The sequence below is a fragment of the Pogoniulus pusillus genome, chromosome 22 (genome assembly GCF_015220805.1).
Source record: "Pogoniulus pusillus isolate bPogPus1 chromosome 22, bPogPus1.pri, whole genome shotgun sequence".
NCBI lineage: Eukaryota > Metazoa > Chordata > Aves > Piciformes > Lybiidae > Pogoniulus > Pogoniulus pusillus.
The window spans coordinates 11,202,142-11,222,707 of NC_087285.1; the positions used below are offsets into that span (position 1 = coordinate 11,202,142).

Here is a 20,566-nt window from a genome sequence, read left to right on the forward strand (position 1 = left end):
ACTTGCCCCCCACCACAAGCCAGGGCTGGGACAGTGTGGCCAGCAGTTCTGTGCCCTCCTAGCCCAGCCACCACATGTGTTCACCTGACAGGGTGAATCCAGACTTATGGAGGTTCCTGACTGGGGGCGTCTGTCTCGTCGGGGACCCCCTGGTTGAGCCCGCAGGGGTGCCCCCCTTGGGAGTGGTGGTCAAGTCAAACACGGGTCCATCATACATGCCCCGGGGCACAGCATGCATCTCTGCCATCTATCATTGAAGAAAAGAGGACAGTGACACATCCTGACATGGCAGCAGCACACTCCAATGATCCCTGGCTCAGTAGTCCTGCTGAAGAGGCAATTCACACTACCAGCCCTGTGTCCCTTGTCCTTTATGCCCGAGACCTCCTGCAGGCTGGAGTAGCCCTCCTGTGTGACAGCCTCCCTTCACCACCACCCTGCAGAGTGTGTACAGCCCAACAACAGGCAGTCCCTTGGCATGAGTTTGTGATGCCTGCATGAGGAAGCAGAGGCCATTTTGCCCAGCCTCCTCATTTGGAACTCTGCTGCAGCAGGAGCCTGTGCTGGAGAGCAACACTGCTGACCTAGCCAAGCATTTGCCCCCAGTGCTGGCCCTCCCTCAACACTGAGGTCAAAGCTCTCTGCCCAAACCTTAGCTATCCCAATTGCAGGCTCAAAATATATGGGTTTGCAGCACTGTTTCCAGGTCCAATGATAATAATAGAAGAAAACCAATCAGTTATAAGGGAGAAGGATAATTGGGGCTAACAGTATCCCAACTCTGCCTTGGGGAATCTAAGTCTCCTCACCTTCCTCCTGGCTTTGATGCGCTTGTAGACATAGTCAGGGAAAGGGCTGCTGGGCAGGAAGCGTCCAGTCCCCTGGGTCACATGCAGGTTTCCATCCTCCAGCATGATCTTTCCCTGGCATATGACAACCAATGGGGCCCCACGTAGCTCCATCCCTTCAAAGATGTTGTATTCAGCTGCCTGCAGCAACCAGAAGACAATGGTCAAGATCACACGAGCACTAAGAGCTGGTTAGTACCAGCCTGCTAACTAAGAGCTGGTTAGTACCCACACCTAGCTGCTGACATCACCAGTGCAGACAGGACACCTGTGGCAGCCTTGCCTGTCTTGGAGGCTTCCTTTAGTCCTTACACCTGCCTGAGCCAGGCCCAGCAGCACAGTAGGATGAGAAAAGTGCTGCATGTGAGCACAGGACTCACAGATCTCCTACCCCACATTGCCCAGAGCCTGGGCTCAGCCCCCACTCCTCAGAGCCCAGCACAGCACAGCAGGTTAGTGCCACACTCCCAGCAGCCAGGCAGCATTCACAGAGTGCACCCCACAGACCAGCCCCGGCATTCCCATGGGTGGGCAGAGGCTTACAGACTGATGGGTTTTTGCTGTGACGATCTTCACAGCATCAGGGTCCCAGATAACCAGGTCACTGTCCGAGCCCACTGCTATTCTCCCCTTCCGTGGGTACAAGTTGAAGATCTTTGCAGCATTCGTGCTGGTCACAGCCACAAACTGGTTCTCATCCATCTTTCCTGTGGCCTGCTCAGACACAAAGAGAACAAAGCACTCTTCTGGAGACAGGAAGGATAAGAGCCACGAGAAGCACCAGACTCACTCCCACACAACCCACTGGCTATCTGGACCCAGATCGCTGTGGCTGCTCTCACTGCTGGCACCAGACAGACCAAGAACTGAGGGCACAGGCATAGCTCCTGGCTGTTCACCCTGCACCCAAGAGAGCTGTCTCTGCTGCTCTGGCTTGTTTTGACTCACAGCCAGAGGAGTAAGGCAGCTGGGTGCCCAGCTCCGCAGGGGAGAGAACAGAAGCATCACACCTGCTTGCTCTGCCCTCTCCCTAGCATGACTCTTACCACTGCTTTGTCCCAGATGACAGACATCCGCTCCTCTATGCCATTGGTCCCTTCTGGGATGGCTGTGAAGTTGTCCTTTCCAATTGCTTTCTGCGCAGTGCTGAATGTGCAGTGGGCACTTCCCGAAACCTGCAGGTCACCACTGCAGGGAGGTGGCAGCAAAAGCATCATCAGTCACTTCAAGATCAGACAACAGCAGGGACATGAGGGACATGGAGCATGCACAGCCCCCAGCTCAGTTCTCTTTTACTCTCCAGCTTCATTTCTACAGCCCCTTGATCTGAAGAATTCCACCCGTGGTGGTTGTGCCCCCTGCGGGCACAGAAACTGCCCAGCTGGGCATGGACAGCATCCTGCACACCTGAGTGTCAGCTCAGCAAAAACAAGGCAGCCTTTGTGTCGAGCCCAAAGATGTCCTTCCATACCAGACTATCATTTGCATTAACACAAAGGATAAAAAAAAGTATCTCAGCCTGAGTCAGAAAAGCCATTTCTGGCCATTTGTCAGGTCTGCTTGGGAGGATAGCCCTTTTGCCATGCAGGGAGGACTGAGGACTGAGCCCCACATTCAGCCCTTTTGTTGTGTACTGCAAGCTCCTGCACCCAAGAGGCACTGCCCACCTTCCCCAATGAGGGCAGCATCCCAGTGCTGCTGGGCTCTGGTTTGAGGTGTTTGGCTAGAGCTTACTAAAGGCTCAACTGCACAGTCACTCACACAGCACAATAGACCAAGATGTTCCACAGCCTCTGCCCTAAGCTACAGCATCTCTGCCACATCTCTGTCACAAAGGCAAACATCACCCAAGGCCACATGTAAATCTGACAGCAGGATGCAGAGAGTCAGAACTCCCTAGAAGCAGCTCTCTCCAAGAGGCATGGACAAGCCCATGGCTCCCTAAATGTCACCTAGCTGCTGCCAGGTCCTCAGGAAGCAGCAAGCAGGAAGAAGTTGACAAGCCACTGGTGCCAGGCACAAGGAAGCAGAGCAAAGCAGGCTAGCTGCTGGCCCTGCCCATGAGGCAAGTGGCCTCAGGCACCCAGCTCCCAGACCAGCTGTGCCTGAACCCAGGCTGGCACAGACACCACAGCTCTGCTCGGGGCTGTGAGTCAGCTCTAATCCACTGGTAATCTCCATCTTCCTCTGGTAATTTCAGCCATATGTCTGAGTGACTGCACTGCCCAGGCCCAGGCTGACAACATGCTTCCTAATCTCCACCAGATTTGTCCTGGTGAAAGAGGACAAGCCACCCAGCCCAGCTGGAACCTTGCAGCCTCTCCTCCTGCTGAAGCCTCACAGAAAACAGCACAGGAAAGGTAACAGGAAGACACCTGTAGGGAGTCAGAGCCACCAAGGCTTGGGGCCAGAGTAATTTCCTCAGTCAGCTCATCAAACAGCCAAAGCAGAGTGGTTCAGGTTGCACTGATGTCTGCACTGCCTAGGTACTTCCTAACCTCTTTATCCAAGGCTAGAGCCCGTTTCTTCCTGCTGGCAGCAGTGCCCAGCAGAGCTGTCACTCACCTGGCAAGCAGGGAGTTGATGCAGTCAGGAGTTGTTGGGTCCGGGCTCAGAGGTGGAGAGACCACAAATGCTGCAGCCTTGGCCCAGTTCTTGCTCCAGTAGTGTGTCCCATCAGTCCCGAGACTAGCTGTGATTGGCTCACCAAACACCACATTGCCTAGAAAGGGGAACAGAAAGGATGTCGTTCTGGAGGAGCCTGGAGGCATCTCTGTTCCACAGCACTACCAACAGCCTGCTCTGACCAGAGGAAACCTGGACCTGTATCAGGCCATCCCATGTTGCCTGCTTGGACCTCAGGTGCTGGGCAGGAAGGAGGAACAGCAAAGCCTGCACCAGTGTCAGGGGTGAGCAGTCTGGGCAGAGGCTGCCTACCAACCTCCTCCTCATTCACCAGCTCTTGGAGCTAGGGCTCACTGAACACAGCTGTGAACATGAAGTGCACGAGGAGCCCCAGAGATGCACCACTAGAGACAAATGGAGCCTTCAGCTACCTGAAGAGGCACCAGCACCTCCAAGAGGCCAGCATTTCAAAGACTGCCCAAACCTGTAGGCAGCAGCTCAAACCATTTGCACATGGGTTGGACAAGTCTCCTCAGAAAGCTTTCCACAGTGGCAGGCAAACTTTGGCACTTAAAGCACTGCTTCTACCATGACCCACGTGCTGGCATTACCCGATGTGACAACAAGAGGTGGCCCCCTGTGGCCTGATGGACTGTCCCTGTGCCCTTCGCGGGTCAGGTGAATCCCTGAGCAGCAGAAAGGGAAGCACTGGACTGGACTCAGGACGCAGTGGTGACCTCGGCAAAACAACCATGAGGACACAGGGATCACTGTCTCCAGCTGCCCAGGACAGCGGCAGCAGCAGCAAGGCTCTGTGCAGCAGCAGCTGCCACTCACCTTTTTTTCTGGCTTGTGAGATGAGGTCAGCAGCACTTTTGCTCATCACTTTAGTCACATAGAGGGGACAGTTGGTCTGGCTGGCAATTGTGATGGCCCGGAAGACAGCTTCTGCTTCCAGCTGGAAGAGAGGATGGTGCAGGGCTGCAGAGGAGCACAGGGTGGGCAGGCAGGAGACCCTGCTCCTCTTAGCACACCACAGATTGCTGCTGACACCCTGTGTTCTCTATTTACCCCTGACTCTCTGGGGGCAGGTTAATCTGGGAGGGGGATTGAGAGGGGACATTTCAGCCTTCCTCGGGCCCAAACCACAGGCTCCAGCCACAGGATGCTCAGCACAGCAGCAATGCCCAGACCATGCCTGGACCACTGCCTGGTTCCAGCTCTCCTGACAGAGACTGCTGCCCATGCCTGACAGCATAGCTCATAGGTTGAAAGGGTCTGCCCCTTCAGACCCTTCCCTGCTCCAAGCTCTCCTGCAGCTGCATTTGGTTTAATCAAGTGTCACCCTGCTGGAGACTGGCATGCCAGAAGCCCTGCATTGGCAGGCTGCTGGCACCAGGGTCTGCTGTGTGGCCATGCAGCTGCTCCTACGCCTGGGGCCTGTGGACACCCAGCGCTGTGTCTCTCTGCCCTGCTGTTAGCAGAGGGCAGATTTCCATCGCCAGGGATATCTTTGGACAATGACATCAGCCCATGTTTGGCCTGAGCTCAACCCCAGAGGTTCTCCAAGTGTTTGCACTACAGTTTGGCTTCAAGCTTCAGCATGAGAAAGTTCACAACAGAAGCCTTAAAAAGACAACGTGCCACAGCCAGCTCCCAGGGGAGGCCAGGGCTGCCAGCTGCAGGGAGCTGCCTGTGGCTGTGTGAGCTTCGCTCTGCCAGCAGCCAGAGGAGCAGATCCTGCACCCAGACGTCTCTCCTACTTCTGCAGCCTTATTCACTGCACAGGGAAATGAGGTTCTTCTCTTCTGCTTAAACACCCTTTAAACATAAAATTAAGTAAGAGCACACTTATAGACTTGAATAGTTGAGAGGGTTTAATGTGTAGACAGGAGCCCCCAAAACCATCACTGAATACTGTTAACAAGTCACAATCTGGAGCTGCACCATCCTGCCCTACCAATCACTACCATCACCTGGTAGAAGAAAATGCCTTTAACCCCCATAGAAGTCCCTCTGGGGCACAGCAGACCCACGGAGCTATGGACTGGTTATTTTTAAAGGCAATGAAATGCGGATGATATCTAAAGCCTTCTTGCACTCTTCCTAGCTGCTTTGTGCTCTAGTGGCATTTCAAGATCAAACACTCAGCAATGTTTCACCGACTTTGCAGGAGAACCACAGTCCTGTCTCATAATAATAGGTCAGTTCTCAAATCCTGGCACAATCATGACATCCCATAATTGCAGGTTAGCTTGCCAAGTAGTGGCAACGGGTTTAGAGCCATAATAATAAATGGCAGTTTACACACTGAGGGACTCTGATTTGACACTGAGTCTCTTCCCTGTGCAGGAAAATGCTTTACACTCTCACATTTCAGAGAGCAAGCACTGCATTGCACTAGGCTCTGTCTGCTGTGACCAGCCATAATAGAATCAAGCTCTTACACTTTTAAGACAACTGATTTTATTTCCAGCAGACCCTGAAACACAAATCTGTCCCTGTGCTCCCCTGCTTAGCTACCAAATTCCTATTGTTTTCTTTTTTCATGTGCTGTGGGAAGTTAAAAGCACCTCTCAGCAGGAAGCTATCTCAAGAAAACCTATCTGAAACTAAACGGAGATCATATTAATGGACCAAAGAGAAACATACTCTGAGAGCTAAAATTAGAAGTAATCTAATTAGTGTCTCGACAATAATTTGTAACCAGGGAATTTCCCCTCTCCATCCCTCCCACTCCTTCCACCAAAGTCTTTGTCCATCTGATTTGAAACACACTTTCGACCCTAAGCAGAGATTAAGCAGGAAGAGGCTGGAATCTGTCTGCACTCAAACTCAAAGGAACTGAAACTCAGCCTTCAATGCTGCTCAGGTCTCTCACAACCAAACCAGCCCCAAATGCTGCTACAGCCACACAGACCTTGCCACTGATTAATCTCTGAGAGACTTAGATGCCCTTTTCTCTACTGGGAGACTTCAGCAAGGCTGAAAAGTGTTTGTCACAAGCATGCACCTCACTCTTTCCTGAGTCAGTGACAAGCAAGACAGCACTGCCTGTACAAATGGACACAGGGATGCACACACACACACACACACACACACAGACTGCTTGCCTGGCCTCACTAACACCCTGCTGTGACTTGTGGAGAAAGCTCTTCAGTGCAAGGCTGGTGCTGTCCTTTGCACCTTACCTCCTCAGGTCTGCTCAGCACATGGCCTTCGGGGCCGGTTATTCCCATCTCCAACATCCTGGCTTGTTCCTAGGACATCAAAAGGGCAGAAGGACGTTACAAGTCTGTGAAACTATCACTCACACACAAGCAGACCCCTAGTGTCCAGCACTTCCCTCAGGACCACCCCATGTCTTGAGGACCAGCATATGTGATAGAGGCTGCTGCACTCTCAGTAGGTTTGAGAGAGAAAGAGGATGGGGAACGAAGAGGGCTCAGAGGGAGCACAGACACCAACTGAAACATCTTCAATGAAGCCAGCACAGCGTGGGCAAAACAAGGGTACAAAGCTCCTCATCTCCATGTAGAGCACTTGATGTTTACAGTCCCTTTCAAAGCACCCCCCTGGCTCCCTTCTCCTTCTGAAAAGCAAATTGTCCAAGGAGAAACTACTGAGAAAACAATCATTAAAGCAGTAAAAAAAAAATCTCCCCCTCAGGTCCCTGGTGCTGTTATTTAATCACTGGGAAATGTGCAAATGCTAAGTCACAGTATCACAGTATCATCAGGGTTGGAAGAGACCTCACAGATCATCAAGTCCAACCCTTTACCACAGAGCTCAAGGCCAGACCATGGCACCAAGTGCCACGTCCAACCCTGCCTTGAACAGCCCCAAGGATGGCGACTCCACCACCTCCCCGGGCAGCCCATTCCAGTGTCCAATGACTCTCTCAGTGAAGAACTTTCTCCTCACCTCCAGCCTAAATCTCCCCTGGCGCAGCCTGAGGCTGTGTCCTCTCGTTCTGGTGCTGGCCACCTGAGAGAAGAGAGCAACCTCCTCCTGGCCACAACCACCCCTCAGGTAGTTGTAGAAAGCAATAAGGTCACCCCTGAGCCTCCTCTTCTCCAGGCTAACCAATCCCAGCTCCCTCAGCCTCTCCCCATAGGGCTGTGCTCAAGGTCTCTCACCAGCCTTGTCGCCTTTCTCTGGACACGCTCAAGCATCTCAATGTCCTTCCTAAACTGGGGGGCCCAGAACTGAACACAGTACTCAAGGTGTGGTCTAACCAGTGCAGAGTAGAGGGGCAGAATGACCTCCCTGCTCCTGCTGACCACACCATGCCTGATGCAGGCCAGGATGCCACTGGCTCTCTTGGCCACCTGGGCACACTGCTGGCTCATGTTCAGATGACTCTTTGTTTCCATGTGGAAAAGCCATCAAACTGTGAACTGCAGCTCTAAAAAAAAGCCCAAAGAAAAACTGATTCTTGTCATCTGAGGGGATGTTCTAAGAATGATCTCTTCATTCACACTTCAACTCCCAAGAACAGGAGAGACAGGAAAAAAGGGATTGAAGAGTGTAACTGAGCAATGTCTTCTGTCTCTTAATGAAAAACAAAACAGTTGGGCTTTCTCTCATCCAGCACCAATTACAGCACAGCCAGCACAGACTGCCCACCAAACCACATCCCACACAACAATTCCCTTGCTGATCCGGCTCCATTAGCCGGCTGTGTGCTACAGCAGGGAGAAATTTCCTCTCTTGCCACGGCACTTCTCAAGCACTTTAATTCTCTTAGCCAGTTGAGCGCAAGGCAATGGCCTCTCCCTCTGCACACTGAACAGGAGCTGCAGTCAGAGAGCACATACCGTACTCAATGGCCCACCCTCTTCCATTTAGATAATCACTAACCCACTCTTCAGAGTCACTTATACACCGCACACTCACAGCAAAAGAATCTTGGTATGTTAGATATGGCTACTGAGCAGCAAAGCAAGCACCTTGCAGAAGATGCCTGCGCAGCTTGGGAGTCATTTGGCTAATGCCCTACAGCACATCTGTCTGGGACAGACATTCAGTCCCGGCCCACCAGAAGAGTAGGTAGTTACCTGGGCAATTATATCTCCATTTTCAGCATGAACTTGAGCTATAGCACCAAGCTCTGCCAGGCAGCTAAATATCTCATACAGCTAAAAGAGAGATAAGAGAAAGTTATTATGGAGCAGAGAGACAATCCTGGCCTGCACATGGCCTTGGCAGTCCCTGTGCCACGCATGGCTGCGGTCCCCCAGCCACCTTGTGCCCAGCGTGGCTGCTATCTCCCCACTGCCCTACACCCATCACTGCTGCCATCCCCAGCCACCCTGTGCCCAGCATGGCTGCCATCCCCTCATCACCACTGACACAGCCAAGGTGGCAAAGCAGATCTCACCTCAGTATTTGACATCTGGTACAAGTCTTTGTAGGCCATGTACACCATGAAGGAGTTGACTCCTGGAGCAGAGCAGAGAAGACAGCAGGGTGAGCTGAGGCTCTTCCTCCCCACTGACCCATCCATTGGCATGGCTCCTGCTGGCAGCCATGCCACACCCCAGCAGGCACACGAGAGTTTGAGGACAGATGGTCACCCTTGGCCCTCCTCACCAAGGCCCACGTGCAGGGGGTGGTGGGCAGCAAACCTTTCTCGTGGACCATGGTGTGCAGCTCCTGACGGACACGGTCGCTCCAGCGGGGGATGTCCACGTGCAGCGCGTAGTCGCAGCAGGCTTTGCCGTCCGCCCACTCCCGCCACCGCTCCCATGCCTCCACCAGGCTGGACTCGGGGTCTGGCACCACGTGGTCCACTGCAGAGGCACAGCAGGGCAAAGGATGGGCATAGGGTGCCCACCAGGAGCCTGCATGCTGCCAGCCATCATCACTACCCCATCCCCAACTCCAAAGTGGTGCCCATCAGCTCTGCCACACGCCAGAGCTCCTCCAAGTGCCTGTCTCAGCAGGGAGCATGCAGAGCCTTTGCTAATGGCCTTTGGCAGGGGTCCAGGGGCTTTTACAGGCTTCTGCTAGAAAATCAGCTACAGGGCCTTGTCCTCCCTCAGCCCCACTCCCACTCCATTAACAGCCTTCTCCCACACTGCAGTACTAATGCACCTTTTATTGCCCACCTTGTCATTCCCCATGCCTTGCCTCAGTCCATTTCACACAACTGTTTTTATTTTTCCCAGAGGGAAGGAGAACTGATAGGAGGAAGACAAGAAACCCAGCCCTTTACTGGAAGGATCACAGTTGCTCCTGCATCCCAAGAAACCCTGCAGTGCACAGCCATAAAACCTGGACCTCAAACCAGTGCAGTCATGGCCTTGTCCAGGGAAGGACCTCAGAATTCCTTTTCCTTTTTCGTTAGCAGTGTTTATTTCTGAGCAGCACGGGATGCCAGGACATTGCTCTGTTCCTCTGCTCAGAGTCATCTGAGCATCATGCTGGCTATTTTTATTTAACAGGGGAAAAAAGTAATGCTGTTGTTCCTTTTGAGGGTCCCAGGGGCACCTGTGCCTGAAGACAATCAAGGGCTGCAAAACATGGGATCTGCAAGGGCAAGGGGTCTTATGCAAATCTCTATCCCACCACTTTGTTATAACTGAGGATGCCAGAGATTCATCCCAACCCTCACTCTCTACTCTGCACTGACAAAGAACATAGAAGAGGTGAGCAGGCCATTTAAAACAAAGACGACTGAGAAAAGGAAGGAGAAAAAGAAATAATTGGGAAATGTTTCAAGAGTGCTGGGTGCTGTCATGTGCAGGACCTTTCCAGGTGCACTCACTGATCATGGTGGTTCCACCAGCCAAGGCTGCTTTTGTTCCTTGAAAGAAATCATCCACTGCTGTCATCCCCTTGTACGGCATCTGCAGGCGAGTGTGGACATCGATTCCTCCAGGGATCACCATCTTCCCATTGGCTTCTATGGTTTTGACCCCTCCTGGGACAATCAGATTGTCTCCAATCTGCCTGATGAGATCACACCAAGGTGGTGAGCCACAAGAAATGAAAACCAGCCACGATACAATCAGTGAAGGGTTCAGCCTGGGAGCAGTCTGGTCCACTCCCCCTGTTCACTCCCAAAGCTGGGCTTGTAGGAGCCAGCAGACTGAAACCACCTTGCTCTGCAGCAACACACAGGATTGTCTGTCCTGCTTAAACCTTCAACTTGCATAGTCCAGGTGTGGCTTACACCTGTCCATCTGTTCCAGTGGTGTCTGTGGTGGAACCTGCTGTCTGGGGTAGGTGCTGGGTTGAGGTAGCTGGTGAGTATAGTGTGATGGGCATGGACCTCTCTGTAGGGTGTAGGGAAAAGCTGCCTAGGGCACTTCACACCCCACAGACTCACAAGTCAGGCTTCTGCAAGCACTTCCAGCAGGTATGACACAAAACCCCACACCAGCCCCATTTCTTATAAGCTGCACCCCTAATCTCTCCTCTCCCTCATCCTCCTGACCACTTTAAGTAAGGCTCAAGTCTGAGGCTTACTTACAGAGAAAGATGATTTCCCACTGTAATGCCACAGCTGCTGGGCCAGCTCAGGGCTCCTCAGAGACTTGCAATGCTGCTCACAGCACCCAGTCCCAAGGGCAGAGAGAAGCCTCCCTCCAGGAAGCTGGTGAGGAGCTCATGAAGCACACAGCACGGTCAACTGCAGCCCGGCTGGCATCTCCCCAAGCTCTCTCTGTCCCAGGATCTTCCCTCTCAGGTTGTCTCCTTCATGTCCCTGAAGGATGTCCTTGCTATCAGCAGGGTCATGCTGTATTGAAGGCAGCTAAAATCCCAAGTACCCAAAAATAACTCCTGAAAATCAGAAACTAAAAAAGTTCCATTTTACCTCTGCTTATAACTTAAAATGCCAGGACAGTCCTCTGGAGTTTGTGCTGTTCTAGCACATGGCAGTCTCCTCCCAGGATACACCCAGCCCTCCTGCAGGCCAGGTCACCCGAGCCTTAGAAGCCCCTTCACTCAGCCCCTCACCCCCTCAATCCCTTTATCTGTCCATATGTAGCACTCAGCCTTCAAATCTCTTCTTTCAGAAATCCTATTTCCACCAAGCCTTCCTCAGTCAGTCCTCCCTGGCAGATCAAGAAAAAAGACAAGTTGGGTTTAGTGGAAAACTTCTGATTTCCTTGGCACACTGGGGAGGGAAATGAAGAGCAAATTCCATCTTCACATTTCATTCAACCCTAGTCACTCTGGAGGCTATTTTCTTAGAATAACAAAGTTCTGTGGACAGAACTGCTCACTCCAGCATCCTCACAGCAATGAACCATCAGCTCTTTCCCCCTCTTTTATGGTGATGAAACTGTCACCAAAGGATTTAAACTTCTCACTGTTTTCTTAACAGAATTCACTTGTGAGAGCATTTTCTTTCCAAGGCAATGCAATTCCATGACCTCCAGGCTGCAGAAGAGGCCAAGTGATTTCTCCAAGAGTACCCAGAAAATCTGTGCCATGGCAAGACCTGAAGCTGGCTCTGATCCCTGCCAGGGTGTGAGTACCAGTCAATCACAAATGCTCCTGTCCCTCAGTTAGTAACAGCCTCACAAAAATACAGTCCCACTTGCTAAAAGCATTTCTTTCTGCTGATAGCATTTTAAGACATACCATGCTCTGAAGGCTGGATATTTTCCTCTCACCATGGAGCAAGTAATGCCTTTTCAGGTCTCTCTGCTACAAACTATTTTGATTCCTTCAACTCACCTAGCTTGGGTCTGGTCCCAGTGTGCTACATTTCCACATCTAAACAGCAGCCTTTGAAAAGTGAAGGTCACTCTTGCACCTCCAAAGCACAAATGAAGAAGCTGAGTGCCTGCAATTTCTCAAGGATGCAGCACAGCACTTCCCTGCATAGTGCCAACAAATGGGATCTCACGTGGGGTCATTCATGCTAATGCTGTTAACAGGGCAAAGCAGGAGTCAAAGATCAGACGCAGCTCTGCTGTACAATGGATGCTGCATCATGAGGTCGCCAGCCTGGATGTAATTCAGCCACTGAAGTCACCATACAGGGCTGGCAATCACACTGCTCACACACTGCACAGCTCAGCCTCCAACCAGAGCAGGCCATCAAGTTTTACTGGCTGGCAAGTTGGATACAGAGCACATCCACAAGAAGACAATAACCATACAACCTGAAGATGATGGAAGGAGAGATGGAGATAACAGAAGTGCTGTACTTACTTGATGAGGCCATCTTCCATGTAGATGTCAGCATAGAATGACTGGTCATCATTGACTATCCTCCCTCCTTTGATAAGGAGGCGATCACTCTGCAAAGGGAAGAACACAGTGTCAGCAGCAGGCAACATTCATGCTTCTCAGTGGCCAGCACTGTCCTTGGGTGCTCTCCAACTGCACTACACAGCCCAGCATCTCAACAGCTGGCACTGCAGAGACTTCACACCTGGACTGACACTTGAAACCACAGGACAAGTACAAGGACCAAAACAATCATACTTGTAGAGCTGTTTTCTAGTGGAAGAGGTGCTGCCAGAAACACCACTGAGGCAAGATGAGCACAAAGGAGGGTCACTGTGGACACACCAAAGAGGCCTCCATAAAATACACAGAGAGAAGTTGCAAGCTTCCTACATCAGGTCACCATGCACATAAATCTGCAGCCAGCACAAGCCGTGCACCAGTACTTAGCATACATTTGTTTCTTAAGGGTATGTCCTCGTATCTTACCCAAATACCATGCAGAATAAGCCATATTAAAGAAGACAACTTACATCTCTCATCTGTTACCACTTTGCAAAGACCACCCACGGGATAGGCAGCCCTGAAGATGATGCATCTGCTATTGGGATCTGTCCCTCCCTTACAACACTTGCTGTAACCCTTCTGAGGCATCTTACAAAGCCCAGGAGGCACTGAACTGCACGTCCATCTCACCACCTCCTCTGTTTTCCCTTTTATCAGCCCAAGTGGTCAGAAGCCCTCCCGAAAGGAGTGTGACCAGACAGTGGAGAAGCACTCAGACCAGAACTGTTCTTATGCTCTTCCTGTTTTCATGCTTGTGGATCTGGGCAGCTCAACATACACTGATGAGAGAGGAAGGACAGTGTCCTGTGGGTACGGCCTTTGTCCTGAAGAACTTGAAAGGCTGAGTTGCTGCTCTGCTACCTTCACCTGCGCAAGTCTGAACACCTGCTGCAGACAGGACAGGAGCAAAGAGCCTGAGCTCACACATGGCTATCCCAGGTACTGGAGTGGCACAGCTCGCTGATGCTTTAGAGAATATTCCACCTTCCTGACTGCTTAAAATGCCCCAAACAACCTCTAACTCCCCGTACCCTCATCTGCTCTCCCCTGCCAGTGCCCACAGCCCAGGCTTCGGCGTGTGAGTTACTCCCCTTCCACAGCCCCAGCCTGGACCACGGCTGCCCGGAGCCTTCGGCGCGGCTCACACACCAGCCTCTCCCTGGGAAGCTCTCGCACAATTAACTCCACCCCAGAGAATGGGTTTGTTCTTCAGCTGCCGCCCCTGGGGTGGTTTCTGGGAACATCACCGCAGCGGTGGCAATTTGCAGCTTCCTCCCTGGCAACAGAGGATGAAAGAGAATCCCCTCGTGTCCCTGCAGCAGCCGCGGCCCTGCCAGCCGTGTGCGTTTTCACAGCCATCACATCCTCGCAGCCAGACAAAGAAACTGGGTGGGGAGAGGCTGGGAGCGCTCCGCACGCTCAGCCCGGCAGCGGCTCGGCGCTGGCGCAGGGGCACAGGCACGGGGGCACAGCCTTTGCCTCTCCTTGCTCACAGCTGTGCCCATGGCCCCGGTCTCAGCAGCGGGGATTCGCCTCCTCGTCCAGCGCAGCTCAACACGAACCACGAGCCTGGCCTCCCACTAGGGAAAGTGCATGGCTGAGCTGTTCGCCTGCTCTGTCCCAGCCACTGTCCTCCCTGTCAAGCAGACCTGGGCTCATTTCCCCTTCTCCCCAGACCCAAGCTAATGCATTGGTGCAAAGGTCCATCAGAATCTGCTGTCCAAGGCAGGGGGCCTGGAAGCAAGGTCACGCTGTTAGTTACAGACCTCCCCTCACAGCTTAGACAGCTGGGTAGAACAGAGCACAACTAACACACGAAGATAGCAGCCTTGATTCGTGAGCTCTGGGACCATCACCACCTCTCACTTGCACCATTTCAGGCCGACTTCCAGCCTGCACCATGCCTCCCTCCAATAGACACACACCCAGTGACGATGAGCTTTGGGGCTGAGGATCCCAAGCACAACCAAATGCTGTTTACAAGCCGCTGTTTCTCCTCCTCCCCTAGCACTGGACACTTGTCCTTCCCTCTGTGTCTACCCAATTGTCGTCTCACTAACAATGCTGTAACTTTAAGTTCAGAAACCCCTAAATGAGCAAAATGTGACCACAGCCAGCTGCTTATAGCCTGTCAGTCACTGTGGTTCCCATAGATGAAAATGCTGAATATGTATTTTTATACATAAAGCACCTATCACCACACTGACAAACATTCTTTGGAACCACTCTGAGGCAGAGGTAAGAGCAGGGCTCAGACTGTCCCTACCTTGGTGCTTCTGCTTCCAACCAATTTAAAAACAATCAGCCAAAAAAAAAAAGCCACAAGACTGCTGCCAGCTTGCCTGGCTTCTGTTTAATACTGCCACTCCATCAAGGCTGGAGGGAGACCTACTGTGAATGGCAACAGTTTGCACCGGGACTTCTCCAGCTGTGCCGCAGAAGAGAGCAGGAGTGGCAGGAGGGCAGAGGGACATGAAGGCTCAGACAGCAGGTTTAACAGTAGAGAAAATGTAGATAGAAATTGTCAAGCAACAGTATCAGGCATCAGCTATGGAAGAATCGCAGCCAGGGTTAGAAACACAGCGAAGAAGAGTCATTGCTTTTCAGTCAGCTGCATGTAGAATTTGTCCAATGTAACCAGTCCCCTGTGCCCCAGTAGATCCTCCTTGGCTTCATGATGAGAAGAGTCTAACTGCCCAGATCCAACAGCATGACTGGGCTTCTGTTTGTCTTGCCCATGCCCTTTAAACCTCCCTACCTTACTCACCCAAAGACCCTGGAGCTGGTTCCCACCAGAGCCCAGGAGCAGCAGCACACAGTGATGCTAGCCTGCATCAACCTGCACCAGGGACAGGAGAAAGCAAAAGCAGACAGGCACGTGTGGGATAGGGGTAGGAGACTGCAGCACTCAACAGTTACTGAATAAACTGTGAATATGGACTCAGAAAATGTGCTGCCCACAGACACAAATGGTCATTCTGTGGCAGATGTGAAGGGCTGCTCAGTGCTCACTCTGTTAGTACACAAGATGGTGAGGGCCATAATGGCTGGAGCATGAAGGAGGCATTCATTGAGGGGATTGGGCACTGCCTCAGGGGCTGCTCGCAGCCTGGCTGCCCAATGTCCCCATGCCCACAGGAGAGGGAAGGGCTGCACGGGTGTCCATCCACCAGCTACAAGAGAAAATATAAAGTGAAGTATAAGTAAAATCCAAATGACACCACCTCCACAGGCTCTGGCACCGCTCAGGAGTGCGCCCAGATGTCAAGCGGCAGGAAAACACAAAAGGAAGAGAACGGAGTGGTTGCAAGGAAGTAAGTCTGACCTTATAACAGCACTGCAGCACTGGCTGCCAGGGCAGCCTCAGACGACAATAAACACACTGTTTCCCCTGCCAGGGCTCATTTCTGTGTCTCCACACCCACCTCGGTCCCTGCCAGCCAGTGTCAGACTGTGTCATCAGCTATTGTTAGCAGATAGAGAAACCCTCCTGCACCAGAAGCTGGGCACATCAAAGGGAGCACCTTCCCTCCCACCCTGGCACAAGTCTCGCAGGTCTGAGTGAGTGTGCCCAAGGACCAACCCCTGGCATTCTGCTGCCCAGCGATCAGCCTCTGCTCAAAGGGTCTCACAAGCTGAAGTGACAGTGGGAGTGAAAGGTACCACCTGCCATGAAGACTGTGGCTGCAGGAAGTTCCACCTGACCACCGTCATGGACCTGCTGGCCTTACCAGCCTCATCTCCACTACTGATGGTGCCTCAACAAGCCTCCTCACAGCCAGTGACTGTCCATTTGTCACCAGTGTAGCACCTTTCACAAGTGTCTGTTCCCTCAGGTACAGGCACCGCCACACGAGGCCAAGCCTGGGAGATCTCCTCCAGCACAGCTCTGCCAAGACCTGGCAGAATCATTAGCAGCCCTCAACACGCTGGCCAGTGGAGGAGCTTGTTTGCTAAACCCTCCCTGTCTCTCTGCCTGTTGGCATTTGGGATCAGGCTTTCAAAACATTACCCATTCCTTCATGCCCATACTCTGTTCCTGGTGCTCTTCAGCATTATATGGTCATTCGAGATTCCAAAATATCAGAGGGTCTCTTAATATTGCTCAATGTGTCTCTGCAGAAAGAAAGGGAGAAGCAGCTTCCCAAAGGCTGCTGAATCCATCCAAGAATAGTGCTCACCTTGTTTGAAGCATACAAGGCATAAATAGGGCAGCACAGGAGCAGGCACATGGCTTTACTGATCTTTCCTTTGTAACAGAAAAGACACTAACTGCAGTGGTGTTTCATCTGCAGCTGGATGTCTCCTCCCTACTAACAGGCCACACCACAGCATGGAAAAAACCCTGGCTGGAAGCGTGGGGGTAGAAGGGCAGCTGCCAGCTACACCCAGTCTGTGGGCACAGTGAGAAATGTCACACTGAGAGCTGCCAGCTTAACAAAATCTGTCTCCTCAGTCACCGAGGCTGTTCTCCTCATTTGCACCTGACACAATACACCAACCGTCACCACACAGACCTCGCTGGGTTTTAGACGTGAGGGACATCACAGAGCTCGTGTGCATGGGCTGTAATGGAGTGGTTGAAGGCGATGGCCACAGCTCATGCCAAGAAAAAATATGGAACCTCAGTCTGCCTGGGATAGAAAAGGCTTTTGTGACCAAAGCACAAAGAGTGGGCAATTTTGATTCAACCAACAGCTGTCAACAGTTATTTTGTGTAATCCCAGTGCGGCACTTCACCACTTGTCTTCCACCTCTCTTTCTGCAGGGATAGGAAAACATACTGTGGACAGCAGGAGGGGAAATATTCCGACTCTATCTCCAAACAAGCAAAGAAATGGAACTAAGAAAAACTCTGTCAATAGACACACAAGGCTTGAAGCAACTGTTCTGCTACGCTGGGCATCCCAGGATCAGCACACACCTGGAAAATAATCCCATGTTCACTGGTCTCTGATGCACTGTGCACAACCCAAGGCAGAGTGTAGATCAACACTTCCACACCAAGCTGGTGAAGCAATTGCTGAGAAAGCCAAAAGCTCAGCTAACCTCCCCTCCCCATGTTTTCTACACATCACAACCAACAGATCTGCCTACACTTCCCCATCTTCCCTCAGTGGCTACAGCCTCGCCCACAGCCGTGGACTTGGCTTTTCCAGATCAGATTGAGAATCACCCCCACAGCAATTTATCTTGCCCAAGCACATGCACCCCTCACTCATGCTCCTGGCTTCTCCACTAAAATCACTGTTCTAGAAGAGACCAGGAATTGCTGCAAACAGATAGACTGTGCAAACTGTGGGGTTTTAGATGCCATTGTCTGAAACTAGCTACAAATTCCAACTGCAGCACTGCTGACTATGACAGGAACCAGGAGGCAGTGTTTGTGCATCTCCAGAATCACACTGTTCAAATGATATCTGTCAGGAGTAAAAACACCCAAATCCCCAGTACATCCCCCACAAAAGCCAGCTGTCTATTGCAGGATGACAGAAGCCAGGAGGGCACTGCTCCCTTCACTTTAGGCTTGATCATTGCTTCAGTGCTGTGGGCATTGAGATCCACAGACAAGTTACCAGCACCAGGTGGCTTGTGCAGTTCTGTCTGATCCCACTGGTGTTTTAAAAGCCTCTGAGATATCTTATACCACCTAGCCCCAAAAACCTCTCTAACGAGCACAACTTAGCTGACAGTCACCAGAAGTTACTGTGTCCTGACCTGCAAGAACAGGTTCTGGGGCAGAAATCCAGGAGGGAAGAATAAACAATCAAAAGAATGCCCAGGGCAGGGGGGGCACAGTCCGCAGGGAGAGACAGCAAAGGCTTTGTTCTAAAGGAGACATTACAGCTGAGGTTTTCTCTATGCCACTCTGTTAAAACACAGAAGACCACACAACACCTGACTTCACTGCTTCCCTTGGGCCTCAAAGCAGGGGCTAAGGATGGGTGGGTCGTTTGACCAGAATTCCAGAGCAATCTCCTGCACCCAGCCAGGACTCGATAATGCTGCAGAACTGGGCAAGTGAGTCCTAGAGGGCTGTCCCCTGCTGCAGAAGCCAGAATAAAGCTACCTGTAAGATCAGCTACACAGAAGAAAGGATCTCACAGGGAGAAATAAGGCACCATGTCAGGCTCTGTACCACTGAGGGGAGAGAGTTGCTGCTGGATCCCACAGGATCAGACCCTGCATATTGGTAAAGCACATCATTAAAGGTCTTCGTAGAAAAGGCCCCGGGGAATAGGAGAAATCCCACCTGCAATGTTGTCCCCGTGTTGGTTGAAGGACACAGAAAAGGCTAGATGTGTGAGGCTGTAAAATTGCTCATTACAGCAACTGAACCTGGGCTGACAAAGGAATTTCTCCTGACAGGGGTAACGATCTTTGTGCTTCTCTGAGAGCATTTTGCTCACATCTGTACACGAAAAAGCTTAATGAAGCTCAAGTCTTTGTTCTTCTTTTTTCTTCAAGGGCCAAAGCCGTCCTCTGGAGGAAAGACAAGAGCTATAGGAAGCCAGCAAAAAACCATCAGCGAGATGAAAGGACCCGATCGCCTTCCCAGAAGAAAGCCCCACGCAGTCGCCTCTGGGGAGGCAGGGAAGGCACCGGCTGGCTCCGAGCCCGGAAACCCGGAGACGGATCAGCACCGGGGGCACCGGCAGGACCCGAACGGGGGGCCCTCACACGGAACACGCCAGCCCCCTTTCCTCTCGCGGCTCGGGGCCGGGCAGGAGGTAGGTGTGGCCCCTGCTGCACCTGATGCGGCAGCACCGGAGAACGGCTCGGGATGTGCGGGCGGTGCCGAGCGCGGGGAACGCCCTGCGGCCATCGGGCGAACACCGGACCGCACCCGCCGCCTGCTTCCCGGGACAGCGGGGATCCGCCGAACACCGGGAACGGCCGTCCGCGGCATGGGCAGGTGGGACACCAGCGAGACCTGCTCTCGGCCGGTGTCCTGGGCTCGCCGGGTCGGTGTGCGTCCAGACGGGTCATAGCGACCGCCCGGTCAGGGCAGCTCTGCGGGGGCTGCTCCAGGCGGGGACGCGGCGACTCGAGCAGCGCCTGGGGAGCGGCTACCGCCGCACAGGCTCCGCCAGGGCTGAGTCCTCCGGGGCGCGGCTCCTCCCAGCCTGCGCTCACCGGCGGCACAGGACCACCTGTGCGGGCGGCGGGCTGGGCACCGCTCTTTGTCTGCGTGCCGCCGCCCCGGTCCGGTCCGGCCCGCACCGCCCGGTCCCACGCTCCTCGCCCGACCGGCGCTCCCCGCCCGCCCCACGGGGCGCTCAGCCCCGGCACGCACCGTGATGCGCGGGATGTTCTTCTTGCCCTGGTACGACATGGCTCCGCCTGGCCCGCCGCTGTCTATGCAGCCCTCCGCACCGGCTCCGCACAAAGGCGAGACCGAGCCCGCGCCCGCCGTGCCAGCCGCCACCGGGGACGGACGGGCCCGCCCCGTCCCGCCCCGCCCACAGCGCCGCCCGCCGCCGCCAGGGGGCGCCCCGCCACCGGGCACTGCTCGCAGTGCAGTGGGTACTGGGCTCTGGGTACCGCTCCCAGCGTACTGCCTGTCAGGTACCGGGCACGGCTCCCCGTGTACCAGCTATCAGGTACCGGGCACCGCTCCCAGTGCAGCATCGACCAGGCACTGGGCACTGCTCCCAGTATAGTGGTTACGGAGTACCACTCCCAATAAAGCACGTATTGGGGCGTGGGTACCGATCACAGTATACCGAGGTGCAGGGCACCCAGCATCGCCCACCAGCCCCTGTGGGGCCAGGCGCTCACCCAGGTCCATCCCGTGCAGAGGACGGCTGGGGCAGCAGGCAGAGCCAGGGCTC

General features: G+C 53.2%; 1 protein-coding gene across 2 annotated transcripts in view; it reads right to left on the reverse strand.

Moving 5' to 3' along the window:
* The window catches only part of DPYSL3 (dihydropyrimidinase like 3), a 33,181-nt gene that overhangs the window by 1,043 nt on the left and 11,572 nt on the right, over positions 1 to 20,566 (reverse strand). The window contains exons 1-13 of one of the 2 annotated variants that reach the window (XM_064161708.1): positions 20,029 to 20,164; positions 12,648 to 12,736; positions 10,246 to 10,430; positions 9,104 to 9,268; positions 8,857 to 8,918; positions 8,534 to 8,614; positions 6,665 to 6,733; positions 4,311 to 4,431; positions 3,414 to 3,570; positions 1,895 to 2,036; positions 1,392 to 1,562; positions 810 to 989; positions 85 to 247 (exon numbers count right to left, since the gene is read on the reverse strand). In XM_064161708.1, coding sequence (XP_064017778.1) covers positions 85 to 247; positions 810 to 989; positions 1,392 to 1,562; positions 1,895 to 2,036; positions 3,414 to 3,570; positions 4,311 to 4,431; positions 6,665 to 6,733; positions 8,534 to 8,614; positions 8,857 to 8,918; positions 9,104 to 9,268; positions 10,246 to 10,430; positions 12,648 to 12,736; positions 20,029 to 20,067 — 1,624 coding nt within the window. In that variant the 5' untranslated portion in view covers positions 20,068 to 20,164. Of the gene's footprint in view, positions 1 to 84; positions 248 to 809; positions 990 to 1,391; positions 1,563 to 1,894; positions 2,037 to 3,413; positions 3,571 to 4,310; positions 4,432 to 6,664; positions 6,734 to 8,533; positions 8,615 to 8,856; positions 8,919 to 9,103; positions 9,269 to 10,245; positions 10,431 to 12,647; positions 12,737 to 20,028; positions 20,165 to 20,566 lie in introns of those variants that run through there. The other variant, XM_064161707.1, reaches the window with a different exon arrangement.